The 16,447-nt window shown below is 44.6% G+C and overlaps 1 protein-coding gene across 1 annotated transcript in view; it reads left to right on the top strand.

Annotated features, from left to right (window-relative positions):
* Positions 1-16,447, top strand: part of si:ch211-250c4.3 (uncharacterized protein LOC100535981 homolog) — a 48,716-nt gene that overhangs the window by 11,861 nt on the left and 20,408 nt on the right. The window contains exon 2 of the mRNA XM_061745072.1: positions 9,923-10,698. Within this exon, the coding sequence (XP_061601056.1) occupies positions 9,923-10,698 (776 nt within the window). The remainder of the gene's footprint in view (positions 1-9,922; positions 10,699-16,447) is intronic.

Raw genomic sequence — 16,447 nt, 5'->3', positions numbered from 1 at the left:
CGCTACAGTCAGCCGCTACAGTCAGCCGCTACAGTCAGACGCTAGAGTCAGACGCTACAGTCAGACGCTACAGTCAGACGCTACAGTCAGACGCTACAGTCAGCCGCTACAGTCAGACGCTACAGTCAGACGCTACAGTCAGACGCTACAGTCAGACGCTACAGTCAGACGCTAGAGTCAGACGCTACAGTATGTGCGTTTACATGGGAAGTTTAATTCCTCTTTCATTCAGAATTAAAATTAAATCCGATTTAAAATTAGTAAAATTACCATGTAAACACCTAATTCTGAATGAAAATGGCCATTCTGAATTAAACTTAATTCTGAAGTAAGTGGCTGGTTTATTCCAATTTTAAATCCAAATAGAATAATTCTGCGATCATGTATCAGAATCATCTTTATTGGCCAAGTTTGAACATTGTCCAACAAGGAATTTGACTCCGGTTATTTTGCTCGCTGTACCCAGATTTAAAAATAGCAAACAGTAAATAAACAAATGTGGCACTTATTAACATATATACAATTAAAGAACTGAAATGTGCAGCAGTATGAGGTAGAAAAATTACGGCTCTAAATAAAATAACATATATACAATTTTTTTTATTTAAGTGAAAGGTGCAGCAGAATGAGGCAGACATGATTATTGCCGGAAGGTGCATTGTTACAGCATGTGATAGTTATTATAATTACTGCTATTATTGTTATTGCGTGGTGATTGGTTTCTCTGAGACTCTATTAGTTGTGAGAGTTGATCAGAGCAACAGCTTGGGGGAAGAAACTGTCCGTGTGTCTGGAGGTTTTGGTGTTCAGAGCTCTGTAACTCCGGCCAGAGGGGAGGATGTATACGCTCATCTCACTCACTCACTCATCTTCTTCCGCTTATCCGTTCCCGGGTCGCGGGGGCAGCAGCCTCAGCAGGGATGCCCAGACTTCCTTCACCCCAGACACTTACTCCAGCTCTTCCGAGGGGAGTCCGAGGCGTTCCCAGGCCAGCCGAGAGACATAGTCTCTCCAGCGTGTCCTGGGTCTTCCCCGGGGTCTCCTCCCGGTGGGACATGCCTGGAACACCTCCCTAAGGAGGCATCCAGGAGGCATCCGGTACAGATGCCCAAGCCACCTCAGCTGACTCCTCTCAATGTGAAGGAGTAGCGGCTCGACTCCGAGCTCCTCCCGGGTGACCGAACTCCTCACCCTATCTCTAAGGGAGCGTCCAGCCACCCTGCGGAGGAATCTCATCTCTAAGGGAGCGTCCAGCCACCCTGCGGAGGAAACTCATCTCGGCCGCTTGTATCCGCGATCTTGTCCTTTCGGTCACTACCCAAAGTTCATGACCATAGGTGAGGGTAGGTACGTAGATTGACCGGTAAATCGAGAGCTTCGCCTTTCGACTCAGCTCCTTCTTCACCACGACGGTACGGTACATCGACCGCATAGCTGCGGACGCTGCACCGATCCGTCTGTCAATCTCACGCTCCATCGTTCCATCACTCGTGAACAAGATCCCGAGATACTTGAACTCCTCCACCTAAGGCAGGACTTCTCCACCCACCCGGAGAAGGCACGCCACCCTTTCCCGATGGAGAACCATGGCCTCGGTTTTGGAGGTGCTGATTCTCATCCCTGCCGCGTCGCACTCGGCCTCAAACCGCCCCAGCACATGCTGAAGGTCCCGGTCCGATGAAGCCAACAGGACAACATCATCTGCAAAAAGCAGAGATGAAATCCTGAGGTTCCCAAACCGGAACCCCTCCGGCCCCTGGCTGCACCTAGAAATCCTGTCCATAAAAATTATGAACAGGACCGGTGACAAAGGGCAGCCCTGCCGGAGTCCAACATGAACCGGGAACAAGTCTGACTTACTGCCGGCAATGCGGACCAGACTCCTGCTCCGATCATACAGAGACCGGACAGCCCTTAATAGAGGGCCCCGGACTCCATACTCACTGACTCCCCACAGAATGGCACGAGGGACACAGTCAAATGCCTTCTCCAGATCCACAAAACACATGTAGACTGGTTGGGCAAATTCCCATGAACCCTCGAGCACCCTGCGGAGGGTGTAGAGCTGGTCCAGTGTTCCACGACCGGGACGAAAACCGCATTGTTCCTCCTGAATCCGAGGTTCAACTATCGGCCGTAATCTCCTCTCCAGTACGCTGGCGTAGACTTTCCCGGGGAGGCTGAGAAGTGTGATCCCCCTATAGTTGGAACACACTCTCCGGTCCCCCTTTTTAAAAAGAGGGACCACCACCCTGGTTTGCCACTCCAGCGGTACTGTCCCCTTCCTCCATGCAATGTCGCAGAGGCGTGTCAACCAAGACAGCCCTACGACATCCAGAAACTTGAGGTACTCAGGGAAAATCTCATCCACCCCCGGTGCCCCTGAGGAGCTTACGAACTACCTCAGTGACCTCGGCTTGGGTGATGGATGAGCACGCCCCAGAGTCCCCACTCTCTGCTTCCTCAGTGGAAGGCATGTCAGTCGGGTTGAGAAGATCCTCGAAGTATTCCTTCCACCGTCCGACGATGTCCCCAGTCGAGGTCAACAGCTCCCCAACCGCACCATAAACGGTGTAGGCAGAGTACTGCTTCCCCTTTCTGAGGCGTCGAACGATTTGCCAGAATTTCCTCGAGGCCGACCGAAAGTCTTCCTCCATGGCCTCCCCGAACTCCTCCCAGACCCGGGTTTTTGCCTCCAGGACTGCCCGAGCCGCGGCTCGCTTGGCCTGCCGGTACCTATCTACTGCGTCAGGAGTCCCACCGGCCAACATAGCCCAGTAGGACTCCTTCTTCAGTCTGACGGCATCCTGTACTTCCGGTGTCCACCACCGGGTTCGGAGGTTGCTGCCACGACAGGCACCGGAGACCTTGCTACCACAACTTTGAGCCGCTGCGTCGACAATGGAGGCAGAGAACATGGTCCACTCGGACTCAATGTCCCCCGCCTCCCCCGGGATCTGAGAGAAGCTCTCCCGGAGGTGGGAGTTGAAGATGTCCCTGACAGAGGGCTCAGCCAGACGTTCCCAACAGACCCTCACAATCCGTTTGGGTCTGCCCGGTCTGTCCAACCTCCCCCTCCGCCAGCGCATCCAACTCACCACCAGGTGGTGATCAGCTGACAGCTCAGCCCCTCTCTTCACCCGAGTGTCCAAAACATACAGCCGAGGGTCAGATGAAACGACAACAAAGTCGATCATTGACCTCCGGCCTAGGGCGTCCTGGTGCCACGTGCACTGATGGCGCTCATTCCGCTTTAAATTAATTCCGGTCTTTCTGCGCAAGTTAGTTTTTCTTCCAGTAGTTTAACTTCCGGTCCGCCCCCCTATCCAATCAGAACCTTCCCAACCCCCAGACCTTAAGAGGAATTGGATAAAGCCGATCAAACGTGTTTTCCATGTAAACCTCAATTCAGAATTACTATTTCCATGTAAACTGGAAGGAAAATAGTTTAATTCAGAATAATTAATTCTGAATTAAAAAACATCATGAAACTGTGGCCAGTCAGACGCTAGTGGAGTCCAGTCAAGAAAACAAGCATGCAAGACTTTTTCAACACTTGAAAAACATAACGTTTTTCCAAAAGTTTAAAGTCTAATTATAAATTGAAATCATTTAAACTATTGGAACACTTTCACCAATAAAGAAAAGTGCTAGTTTACGTAACATCATGCTTAATAAATAACTATAAACTAGAGTGTATGGGCAGTTTAATGAAATACTGGAGGATTCCTCCTCCTGCTCTGTGTTTGCAGCTGCAGCAGATCTGCAGTCAGATCTGCAGTCAGATCTGCAGTCAGATCTGCAGTCAGTCCTGACCACTGACCACCCAGAGTGGTTACACGGACGTACATTACCCACAACCCACCTGGGCTGTAAAACACCGGCCTCTCCCAGCCTGTTTCTGACCTCCGGGGCTCAGGAGAGCACGGTGCTCACAGTTCTGCCCCAGGACTTCCACATGCCGGCATGTGCTGCCCCAGAAAGACTCCTAACATCTCAAACCAGCTGTTTCTGCTTCAAAAGGCAGGTTGTGTTTTGGTGGTTTCTAGTTTGAAAGAGAGAAACAGTTTCAGAAACTCCTAACACCTGTAAAGAAGACGATGCTCCTGCACCGCTGCGTCTTCTCCACAGCACATGAAACAGACATTTAACCCGCCAGGAGACAAAAGCGTCCCACTGCTTCCCGAGACAGAATCAATCTCTATCACAGTCCAGTCATTTACTTAACCCTTGTGCTGTCTTTGGGTCACCCAAAATCACCCAATTCTTCTATCCTTCTTTCCTCCTGCCATGCTCTCTCCTTCCTTCCTTTCCTCTTTTCCTCCTTTTTTACCCTCCTTTACTCCTTTTTCTTCCTACCTCCCTTCCGTCATTCATTCCTTTATTACCTTCTTTGCTTTTCCTTCCTTCTTTCCTTATTTTATCCATTTCTTCCTTCTTCCCTCCCTTCTTTTTTTCCTTTTCTCCATTCCTTCCTCCCTCCCTTCTTTCCTTTTCTCCCTTCTTTCCTTTCTTTCTCCCTTCCTTCCATCTTTTCTCCCTTCCTTACTCCCTTTCCTACTTCCTTCCTTCTTTTCTCCCTTCTTCCTTACTTCCTTCTTTCCTTCATTCCTTCTTTTCTCCCTTCACCCTCCCTTGATCCAAAGACCGCACAAGGGTTAAGGAAGTTTAAACGTCCTCTGGGCTGCTCTTATGACTTATTTAGTTCTCTTAAATGTTTGTTGGAAACCGCCATGAGACGTCTGATTTCTTCTGTCTCTGTTTGAGATGTCAGTGTGTAACAGAAGAAACAGAAGAAGATAAAAGCTCTTCAGAAACCAACACATTTTGATGTGTAAAGCTCTTCACTCTGTATCTATCCTTCTTACAGCTGTTCCATTGCTATTTGACTCTTTTGCTAATGAAGTGAAGCATTGGAGAATAGGATGTTTATCAGGACTGATGTGTCCTTTAATAACCCAGCAGCAGCTGGCTCTGTTAACCTCTGGACGAAGGCTGTGTTTACTCTCCAGCAGCTTACAGGAGGAGTTTGAGCCCAAGGCATCCCCGGGGGGCAGCAGGGCAATCCACTTCCCTCACTAGAACCAGTCCTTAACCTGCTGACTCTGTAGGAGATGAGCCGTCCTGCTTAGAATGTGTAATGAATCTGATGGGAAATGGCTGAGGGATGTGTCAGACAAAAAACAGGCCTTGGGATGATTTGGGACCGGGCTGGGGGAGGGGTCGGGCTGTAATGATATGTTGTTGGGCTGTAAATAGGCTGAGTCAGCCAGCGCAGACAATTACAGGATAGAATATCTGTTTGTGCTATTTGTGAAGGTTGAGGACAACACCTGTCCTGCTCATGCTGATTGCATGGACAGGATTGAAGGGGACCGGCAAGGATTGTATCACAATAGCAAGAAGTTAGATTACACGCTTGAGTTGGCCGGATGACTTCAGCCTGTAATTAAAGTCACCCTGCTCGCCTCGGCGTTGGTGTTGCTGCTGCACAAGAACCGGCAGCGGGAGACGGTGAGAAAGCAGAGATCACAGCGGCGGGGGCCCAATTCACATGTTTGTTTTATAGAAAGGAAAACTCTCCTGCTTCTCTGCTCGCCAGAATTAATAACTAGTTTAATTGAATTTAGAGCTTCACATGTCACATTCCTGTTTCGTGGAAATAAACTCTTGGGCTCCTCTGTCACCAAAAACAGATCAGTGTCCTCGTAACGCTGCTAATGGAGAACAGATGGCTGAGATGCTGCAGATGACTGGAACAGAGTAACAGTTTATGTACCAGTACCAGAACCTGCCCAGTACCAGAACCCACTGAAACTACACAGTGTCCTGCTAGTGAGGGGTTTATCAAAAGTGATGTGAAAACCTGTCAATCGCTGTTGAGCTGATGGATTTTTTTTTACATTATTTTTCTAATAATACATGGGCATAGCATAGCATACATTGATATTGGTAGCAGGGTGTAACTAGCCTACGCATCAGTACTTGCACCCGGGTGTAAGTAGCCTGAGCCAAAAAGATACGCTCTAAAGGTATAGAGCTCTGACAAAACCAGCAAATATTGGGTGAAACTTTGCTGGATAATGCTGTAGTCCTGTAGGCCTCGTTCCGCTGGGAGTAACTGTTGATCTTCATCGCTGCAGACTAAACTGCTGTACATTATCCTGACCGGGAGAACAATCAGTAAACACTCAATTGTGCCAACATTCATGGGACATGGACACTCAGTTACCTTGACCAGTCACATCACTGACAGGTTTGGGGAGTGACAATGAAAAATAGTTAGACATTCAGTTATTTTCCCCTGCATTTGGCAAAAACAGGAAATGAGTTCTCCAGTCCTCTCAGGGAATAACCAGAGCAGAGACTCGCACAAGCCCAACATGTACAAACTGTATATACTGTAGAAGGAAATAAAATGATAAAACCTTCTCAAATAAACATTCACAGTCAAGGAAACTGGACAGAGGTCCATCCAATCATCATCTCCATTATGCTGCTCGGTAACTCACTTAAAGCATCAAGAGAGTAAACAGTGGGAAGTTCATTTCCTCCTGAAAGCTCTGTAGAATTCCTTTAAAACTTTAAAAACAGCTGTAGTTTATTTTATCCGCTATGCTGCTTTAAATCACTTTTTAATGGCATGTGCTGCACATCAGACTCAAGAATGATTGTGAAAGAAGAATCTGAAATGTATCAAATAATAAAGATGGATATTGACAACAATCCATTTTTATAATCTTGCTTCTGAACGACTCTGTTTGCTATCCTAACTGTTGTGAGTCACCAGTGATTCAGAACAACAGGACTGGAAAATGATTCATGCAGCACTTTTCCCCTTTTATTTTGACTGTTGCTTCAGCCAGAAATCTCAGGCCAGGCTGATTTAGTGATGTTTTTGTGTCTCCTCTGTGGGCTTCCCCCTGCGTCTTCCAGCATCATGTTTGGTTGCTATGTGAGTCTAAAGGCTCAGTTATGGTTCTGCGTCACACCAACGCAGAGCACACGCCGCAGCCGTGACGCCGTGCTGAACCCTTCTGACTTCTCCGTCTCTCCGTTTGGTCGCGGTGCAGTACCCCCCGCGGCCACTAGTTAGCGATCTTTTTCTGAATGGTTTATCCGACTTTTTCCGGTCACAGTAAATCAAAGAAATAAGGACAACTATTGTGCAAAATACAAAAACAAAAAAAATCACACATAAACGAAGAAAAGAGCCCTGGAAGTTCACTACTGATTCAAACCGGAAACCGGAAATGCTTCGCTTTCAAACGAACCAATCACAGCCCTCTCGGTCTGCGAGTGGACGGCGTCTCCTCGACGCGTAGTTACAATTTTCAGGAGGTGCACGTCACTGACGGCGCAGGTGACGGCGTGTCCTCTGCGTCGATCCAAACCACACGCCGTAGGCACGGCGCCATTTTGACGCAGAAGCATAACTGAGCCTTAATGTTTCTAATGCGTAGAAACGGATGGGTCCCACGTACGGTTGTTGTTTTAGAAGCTGACGTGGCAGAATCCAGCGTTGTACTGTTAATGTTTGAGCAGGTCTGGCTAAAACCTTCAAAACATGTCAAAGCTCTTCCATGTTCTGGATGTGATCGTGGTTCTGACACAATGAGATGATTCTTCAGGCAAATGCAAATGTGATGCTGATATTTCATAACATCATACAGTAATCTAGTTTTACCATCAAGTACATATTATGCACTTCGGTATTTGTTTGGTACTAAAGACATTTTAGTCTGAGAGTTTTATTTATGTCATGTTACAATCAAAATTGCAGCTCAACTAACCCGATCAATCAATCAGTCTAATCACCTCTAATCAGTACTCCATCCTTCGACTCATATCTCTTCTGCCTCTTAAAAAACACATGGATTATTTGCCCACACATGCACACTTTGTTTTCAGTTTTGCATTTGTTTTGCTGTACGTACTATCAATAAGCAACAGATTGGCATTTTCTCTCAAACTCTCTTGATATAAATCACTCGCTGCCCCAAAACCTCCCCTCAGAGATGATTGCAAATATCATATTCAGAACATCAAAGGACATTTAATCTAATCTGAGATTTGATTTGGCAGGAGGAAGTTAAGCTAGCTCTGTGAAATCAGCAGGACGGGTCAGGTTTGGGAGGAAACATGACTGTAATGTTCAGTTGAGCTTCAGATCGAAGCCGGACAGTCAAGTAGGGGACACTGACCAATTATGGTACTCCTTTAGTATCTGAGAGATATAACTCAGGATATCATAAAGTTGGGTTTCACTAAAACTTAAAATCACTGACGGCACATGTGTATGCCATTCAAGATAGAAAACCCCCCACACTAAACTAGTTTAATAGAAGTCAGTTTGATGTTTACAGAACAGGCAGAATACCCGTATACCTGCCATTAAATGCCCTTTAAATGTGTTATAGTTGAACATTATCCAGGTATTATATAATCTAGGAAATGCTGAGACTCCTGCAATCACTCTTGCAGTCCTGGCTTCAGTGAACTTTGGCTCAAGCTCAGGTATTTCAAAATGTCTCATTTCCTTTGAGGCATAACAAAGACAAAGACTGTAATAAGATTATTAACTCTAAACCCAAGTATGAAGACGGAGATAGATTCAGATAACAACGACCACAGCGGCCTGAAGTGGGCGCAGGAAGTACAGTAGGACTCGTCTTGGGGACACTGCAACAAATGAAAGGCTTTGAGATCAATAAAATGCGAAGACACAAGCAACGCTATTGAGAGTCAGTTCCTTAAATATCAAACCACGGTGATGGGAATCTGCATGGTTCCTTTAAGACACCACTGTCACCAAATTCAATTCAATTCAATTCAATTTTATTTATATAGCGTCAAATACAACAGAAGTTGTCTCTAGACGCTTTCCAGAGACCCAGAACATAAATATAATCCCCCAAGCAATTATTACATAAACAATGGCAGGTAAAAACTCCCCTTGTGGGAGAAAAACCTTAAGCCAAACTCCCCTTTACGAGGGAAGAAACCTGGACCAGGACCTGGATCATACGGGGCGACCCTCCTGCTGAAGGCCAGACTGGGGGTCGGGGACGTCAGCAGCACAGCAGGCAGTTGGAAGCAGCAGCGGGATGCCCGGGGATGGTGGGGGGGACCGGGACCGCAGGCCAGAACGCAGCTCCCGAAGCTCCGGCCTGCAAACATACACAAAAGAGAAAAAAGAAAAGCCGGGCCAGCACAAGAAACTACAGGAGCGATGGACAAAAATGATAGCTATGAGATACTTATAATAAATAAAAATGGTAATGGAGAAGAGAGGAAGGGAAGAGGAGAGGAGAAGAAAGGTGAGAGGCACCGCCCAGTGGATCATGTCCCCCCTGCAGCATAGGCCTATAGCAGCATATCTACCACCAAGCTATATTTGAGACTAACTATTATAGTCTTGTTCTATAGCTGCAACTATGACTACTGACTCTAACACACTAGAGTTTACACTACCTGCACGGTGGGTAGCACGGTGGCTTAGTGGTTAGCACTGTTGCCTCACAGCAAGAAGGTTCCCGGTTTGACTCCCAGGCCCAGCAGGACCTTTCTGTGTGGAGTTTGCATGTTCTCCCCGTGCTTGCGTGGGTTTCCTCCGGGTACTCCGGTTTCCTCCCACAGTCCAAAAAACATGCATGCCCATAGGTGTGAGTGTGAGTGTGTCTGGTTGTTTGTGGGGACTGCGGGTGGAAACTAGCATTACTGCTAAAACCCAGTGTATTCATACTGCTTAATGTAGTGTGCATTAATATGCATTGTCCCGTCTAAATAAACTTTGACTTTGACCTAGAGATTTACCAACACCAGCTAGAGGTTTACTAAACACCAAACAAGATGTTTGTGCTTCAGATCCGTTGGGTTGAGGCTGCTTGAACATCTCCTCTTGTCTTCATGTGTCCAACAGGGAAAGGAGACCGGGACGCCATACTTGGAAGTGAGGTTATCCTGACAAATATGAAACTTTTCAACAACTTCCATGAAAGTTTCCTGATGGCCGATGATTCCGTCTCCACCATGTCAACGACATCAGTTTCGGACCAGGACATGTTGGATTGTATGAAAGCCTGTGAGGTGAATTCCCACCTTGATGACCAGTCCAGTCGGCCTCAGACGGGGTCCGGCTCCGACTACCTGTCTGCCATCCTAGACTCTCAGCTGCCACGCTTGTACAAGTTTGAATCGGAAGACTCTGGTGTGGAACTGGCCAGTGGAGCTAACTCTCCATCCACCCCAACAGGGTCAGAGCACAGTTTTGTCGTTCACAGTCGAGAGTCCTCCTGTGATTCTTGTAACTTAAGCACTGATCCAGCCTGCTCTCCAAATGAACTCATTTTAAATGTGCAGAGCTCTGAGAGTAAGCTCGCAAGCGACCCAGTGAAAAAAACATTTAATTTAACAGTGGATGCTCAAGAAAGAGGATTGATACAGAGACAGGAATGTAGCTCGTTGGCTGTGTCCCCCAGCAGGGCGTCAGAGACCAGCCCCGGAGGAGAAGGAGAGGCACATGACCATTCTGAGGAGACCAGAGTTTTAACTGAGGAAACCCGCTCAGAAGAGAGGCGGGAAGCCACAACGGGTCCATGTGGTGACATGATGGGCAAGGAACCAGCGTGTATGAGGCGAAGCGCCTCCAGCGACAGTCTGGAGGAGTATATGGACCAATGCTGCAGGCTTAGTGAGGTGAGTGCTCACACATGTCTCCATCTATTTACCGGGATGGCTTATGTTGCTATAATATTGATAATCGTTATACATGAAAATACTCCTTTGAGCTGCTTTAAGCATTTTCCTATTCTGAAGGGATGTCCTTGACGATGTAAACACTACACTCTGCTGTCACCACTATATTAGCTATACCAAGTCCTTTTAATAAAGTGCACAGTTTATCCAGTCTAGGACGATATACTGAAGAGACACTGAAAAGTGATGTAGGTATCATACGTAAGTATCAGATGTAAGTATTATGGGGTCAAATTAGCACGTTAATTGCGATTAATTAATTACAGGCATATTTAGCACGTTATGTTTTTTAATTGCTTAATCTATTTTTTAATCTCAAACTTTACCTTTTCTGTCTGTGAGTTGCCTTTATTGTTGTGCGGTGGAAGTGGACATCGATTGGCTGTCACTATGACTATGTTTACATGCAGTCAAAATTGGGGTTATTGCTAATATTCCGGTTACTGAAACATTGGGAATATTCCGTTTACATGGTAATTAATCATTAGGGATATCTGGATCAAACCAGCGACGCACGGAGAACATCATGACGCAATTCCCGTCATTTCTGCTTCTTCTTCCTGTATCCAAATTCAAAACAAATGCTGCTTCACGCAACTTTTCTCTCTCCTTCTTGTAAATCTTCTATCCCGGTACTTTCTACCGTCTACAAATGCAGAAATGTTCATATCCTTCATTACATTTATGAAGTGATTAGTCTCCTCCTGGTCTTGGTTTCTCCGTGTTTAGAAGAACTTCCTGGACTCAAAAGACCAGGATTCCTTGTGAACAGAGCATGTGCAGAAAACAAATTCCTGTTCCGTTTGATGGGGATATTCCGTTTGGCGTTTACATGACCCAATATTCAGGTTTTAAAAGGAGTAACCCAGGGCTCATATTGGGGTTTTTAAAAACCAGAATATGAGCAAATTTGGGTTATTTAAAGGGGTTATTGGTGTTTACATGGCCGTGCAAATTCAGGTTATTGCTAATATTCGGGTTTTTAAAATTGTTATTGATGCATGGAAACGCAGTCAATGGAGGAGCATGTGGAAGTTGTCGGTCCAGTGAATGGGGAATTTACATTTTAAAGACCCCCCGACAGCACCTTTGATTAAGGTAGAGTGATATGTGTTGTTATTGCAAGAGAATTTGCTTCCCACCAAAGCAGCTCAAGTTTAGCTACCACATAAACGCAGAGCACCCGGTCGCCAGCGCAGCCACAGCTAACGTTAGCAGCAACCATGTTGCCACGGCAACGCTCCTCCCCAAACTAAACTGGAGGAGAGCACGGCGCGCAAGTGCGCGTCTGCGACACAGAGGCTGGCGATGTAAATGTTTAGGACTGCATCTGCTCAAGTCTGTTAAAAAAAACTACTTTATGAAGGCACTTTTTTGTTGTTATATATCAATGTTTTGATCTGACACAATAATGTAATGAATTTAAAGGAAAACTCTCCAAGTTGAGGGCTTTTCTCAGCAATTTTTAGTTGAGATTAAAAAGGATATTTATTTGATTAATTAATTACAGATCTTAATTAATTTATCTCTGAATCTTTTTAATCTCTTGGAAGGCATTAATAAGTATCAGATATAGGTATCAGATGTAGGTATAAATGTATCAGATGGAGGTATCGGATGTAACTATAAGATGTAGATATCAGATGTAACTATAAGATGTAGGTATCAGATGTAACTATAAGATGTAGGTATCAGATGTAACTATAACAGGTGAGTATTGGATGTAGGTATTAGATGTATCAGATGTATCAGATGTATCAGATGTATCAGATGTAAGTATTAGATGTATTGGATGTATCAGATGTAGGTATCGGATGGAGGTATCAGATGTATCAGATGTATCGGATGTATCGGATGTATCGGATGTATTAGATGTATCAGATTTATCGGATGTATCGGATGTATTAGATGTATCAGATTTAGGTAGTAGAATAATCAGATTTAGGTATAAAGGTAACCTCAGTCTCAAGTGTGAATGTTGAACTTGTCCTATCATGCCAAAGATCAAAAGTTTCATTTTCCAATGTGTTCAATAATACTTTGTTTGACAAAATGTCCGGCAAAGTTTACAGTACATACATTTTGATTGGTTTGTGAGGTTTTGTTATTTTTTCTGTGTATTTATCACAACTTTGTTGATCAGGGATGACGACAGCTGCTTCTCATTTAGGAAAATCCCTTCTGGGTGAGCAACAAAGAAATGTTGTGTCCTCTGTCATTATCTCTAATTTTAAACTGATGGCAGTCTGGCAGGTAAACGGCTGTTTACGGGATGAAACCAGAGCATCCATAAGTTCTCACTGGTTCTTCTTAGCTGAGCAGATAAAAACCTGTGCCCTGGCCTCACGCCGCTGTAATGTGATGACTGAAAAGCAACTGTACTCATTGAGAAAAGCCAGCAGAGATGTTTCATTCATGTGACAAGAACACCTCTCCTCTTGTTCCCATGGTAACTGGGAGAACACCTGGCAGCTGTGGAAGCTGCACAGTCATAATCAGCTGTTTGATGCTGTTGAAAACATGGCTCTTTCATTACCACCAGTCATTATAGAAGGAATGTGTTACAGCAAAAAGATTTTTAAATGAATACCCTCTGTTGTTGGACAGATTTAAAATAAAATATTGTGTTGTAATGTGTAATAATCAGCTGATAGGACCATAGTTAAGTCTTAGTTAAATCCCAAACAGTTTTTAATGACTAATTTGATGACCTCCTCTGAATCCCATGGTTATTGTGTACAAACCTAATGTTGCTGCTGAAGAGTATTAGGACCAGGCAGGAGAGAAATAAAAATAATATTTTAGAGGAGGAAGGTTTTTTTTTCATTATGCACTTCGAGAAAAAAGTCAGAATGTCGAGAAAAAAGTCGAAATGTTGAGAAAAAAGTCAAAATGTCGAGAAAAAAGTCGAAATGTTGAGAAAAAAGTCAAAATGTTGAGAAAAAAGTCAAAATGTCGAGAAAAAAGTCGAAATGTCGAGAATAATGTTGAAATACAGTTTTGAGAAAAAGTCGAAATGTATTTCAACTTTATTCACAAAATTTCGACTTTATTCTTGAAATTGTATTTCAACATTAATCTCGTCATTTCGACTTTTTTCCCGACATTTCGACTTTTTTCTCAAAGTGCATAATGAAAAAAAAACCTTCCTCCACCTGCTTGCAATGATAAATAAACTACAGATTTGAGCGACATGAAGGACCCACCCGAGATCCAGTTGATTGGAGATCCACGTTTACAGTAGCAGCAAAGTTTCACCTTTAGATTGATTCTTTCATTTTGCTTACAGTATATTATATTCCTTGTTTTTTATCCATTTGTATATAGCTACTGTATATCTGATATATTGGTTTCTATCTTAAAAAAAACACTTTCTCCGCTGACTCTTTTGGTTTTCTATTTATGCTGTCATGGGCTTTTCCATGTGACATGCTCAATGTGGCCTGTAAACCCTGAATTTGACTTATTTTGTATTTCTCTGAACACTGCAAGTCATGCAACACTTCTTCATCTTTGTTGAGGGACTGGAGGTTTTTCAGGCTATAGCCTACAGCTCCTCCTCTCCTGTCTCTGGAACCTCCTGGCTGCACAAAACCCGAGCCCGGAAACCTTCCCGATGCATCCAGCAGGTGTTAAATATCTCAAATGACTTCTATATTTACAGAGATAAAGGCTCTTTGATAGTTACTTGTGACCTGGGGGGGTAATGTCATGTGGCAGTAGCTTTTAGGGGCCCAGAATCACTTCTAGGTACATGCTGAAAGGCCCTGTAGTGGTGTGGCCCCCACTCTGCTGAGGGGTATTAACTACCTCTGTGGTCATTTACATGCCTATTATGTCTCCCTCTTGTCCTCTATTATTAAATACAACACTTCTGGGTGTTGTGACCTCTGCAGGTCTCAGAGGTTTGGAAGTATCATCCATTCATCGTTGTCACAGTTCCAACATTAGGAGGCGACATTGACCTGTTAACTCCAAATCTGATCTCAGTTTTCAAAGCGTCCAAATCTGCACAAGAGAAGGAAAAAGCTGAAATTTTCATTCACTTTGTTGACTCAGCGGCTGGAAAATCAGTGAGTTAACAGCAGGAGAAAGAGAAGCAGATGAAATTGAAGGTCAATAAAATATACATTTTTTTTGTCTGCATATATATTAATGGTTAATACCATGTTGGTAAGAACTTAAAGCATATATATATATATATATATATATATATATATATATATATATCTATATATCTATATATACATACATACCCATTTTTTTTTGGGGGGGGGGGGTGGGGGGTGAGGGGTGACACACGCTGCTAGTCCAAGACGCGAAAAACACATGGAAACGAACAACGAGCACACAAGCCCTGGAAATCTGCAAGAGAAAAAACAACATCACGTCACGTGGACCTACAACAAAAATGGCGGACAACATCATGTCATGTGGACCAAAAGGAAAATGGTGAACAACGTCACGTAAGACCTCAGAGAGAGATAGTGGATGCAGGCTTTTCAAAACTACGGGGGGAAGGTTTGACTGAAAGTATGGGAGGCCTGATGGCCGGGATACTAACTTGTCTGTGTGGGTTAGTGAGGAGGGAAAGAAACCCCCATAATCTCACCAGCGTATCAATATAATACACAAACGTAATGACCGTCAGTCTGCACGAGAGACCGCGTCACACAGTAATGAGCAAACTCAATCAATGCTAACTGCTTTAAACTAACTCAGACACAAGCCTCTTTACTTTACTGGTACTTTACTGGTAATTTAGAGTGATCGCAGAATTATTCTATTCGGATTTAAAATCGGAATAAACCAGCCACTTACTTCGGAATTAAGTTTCATTCGGAATGGCCATTTTCATTCGGAATTAGGTGTTTACATGGTAATTTTTACTCATTTTAAATCGGATTTAATTTAAATTTTGAATTAAAGAGGAATTAAACTTCCCATGTAAACGCACTGATTGATTTTTTTATATATCGTACAGAAGAGGAACTGTCAGCACATTGTCATGGTAACACTGACTCACACTGGATATGGAGATTTAAAATATCTCACTTCTTCAGTGGCATTTTAAAGATGTGAATGTAATCCAGACTCCTGCCCTTGACAGTTCTGTGAGCGGGACATTATTACCCTTGACTCACGTGTGCTAAACGCTGAGGAAGTGCAGCAGGGTGTGTACGTTTGTTTACATGGCTTACTCATTTTAAAATGTGCCTGTGCACGCACTAGGGCTGATTCCTGCATGTTGCTGCTGCTTCCCGGCTGTGGATCACTTAGTGGATCACTTAGTGGTCTCTCTGGTCGGGGATAAGATCAGCTCTGATACCGGACCCTCACCCCGTCACTGACACACACTCAACACGTCAGCCTCACTTCCTGGCTCAATCAGACCATCTTTCTGGGAGTCTGGATGCAGGCTAGAGTAGGTCTGGATGCTAGAGTAGGTCTGGATGCAGGCTAGAGCAGGTCTGGATGCAGGCTAGAGTAGGTCTGGATGCAGGCTAGAGCAGGTCTGGATGCAGGCTAGAGTAGGTCTGGATGCAGGCTAGAGCAGGTCTGGATGCAGGCTAGAGCAGGTCTGGATGCTAGAGTAGGTCTGGATGCAGGCTAGAGTAGGTCTGGATGCTAGAGTAGGTCTGGATGCAGGCTAGAGTAGGTCTGGATGCAGGCTAGAGTAGGTCTGGAT

This window comes from Cololabis saira, chromosome 17 (assembly GCF_033807715.1).
Source record: "Cololabis saira isolate AMF1-May2022 chromosome 17, fColSai1.1, whole genome shotgun sequence".
Taxonomy (NCBI): Eukaryota; Metazoa; Chordata; class Actinopteri; order Beloniformes; family Belonidae; genus Cololabis; species Cololabis saira.
Note: the sequence above shows the minus strand (reverse complement) of the source record. Positions and strands in the feature narration are given on the sequence as shown.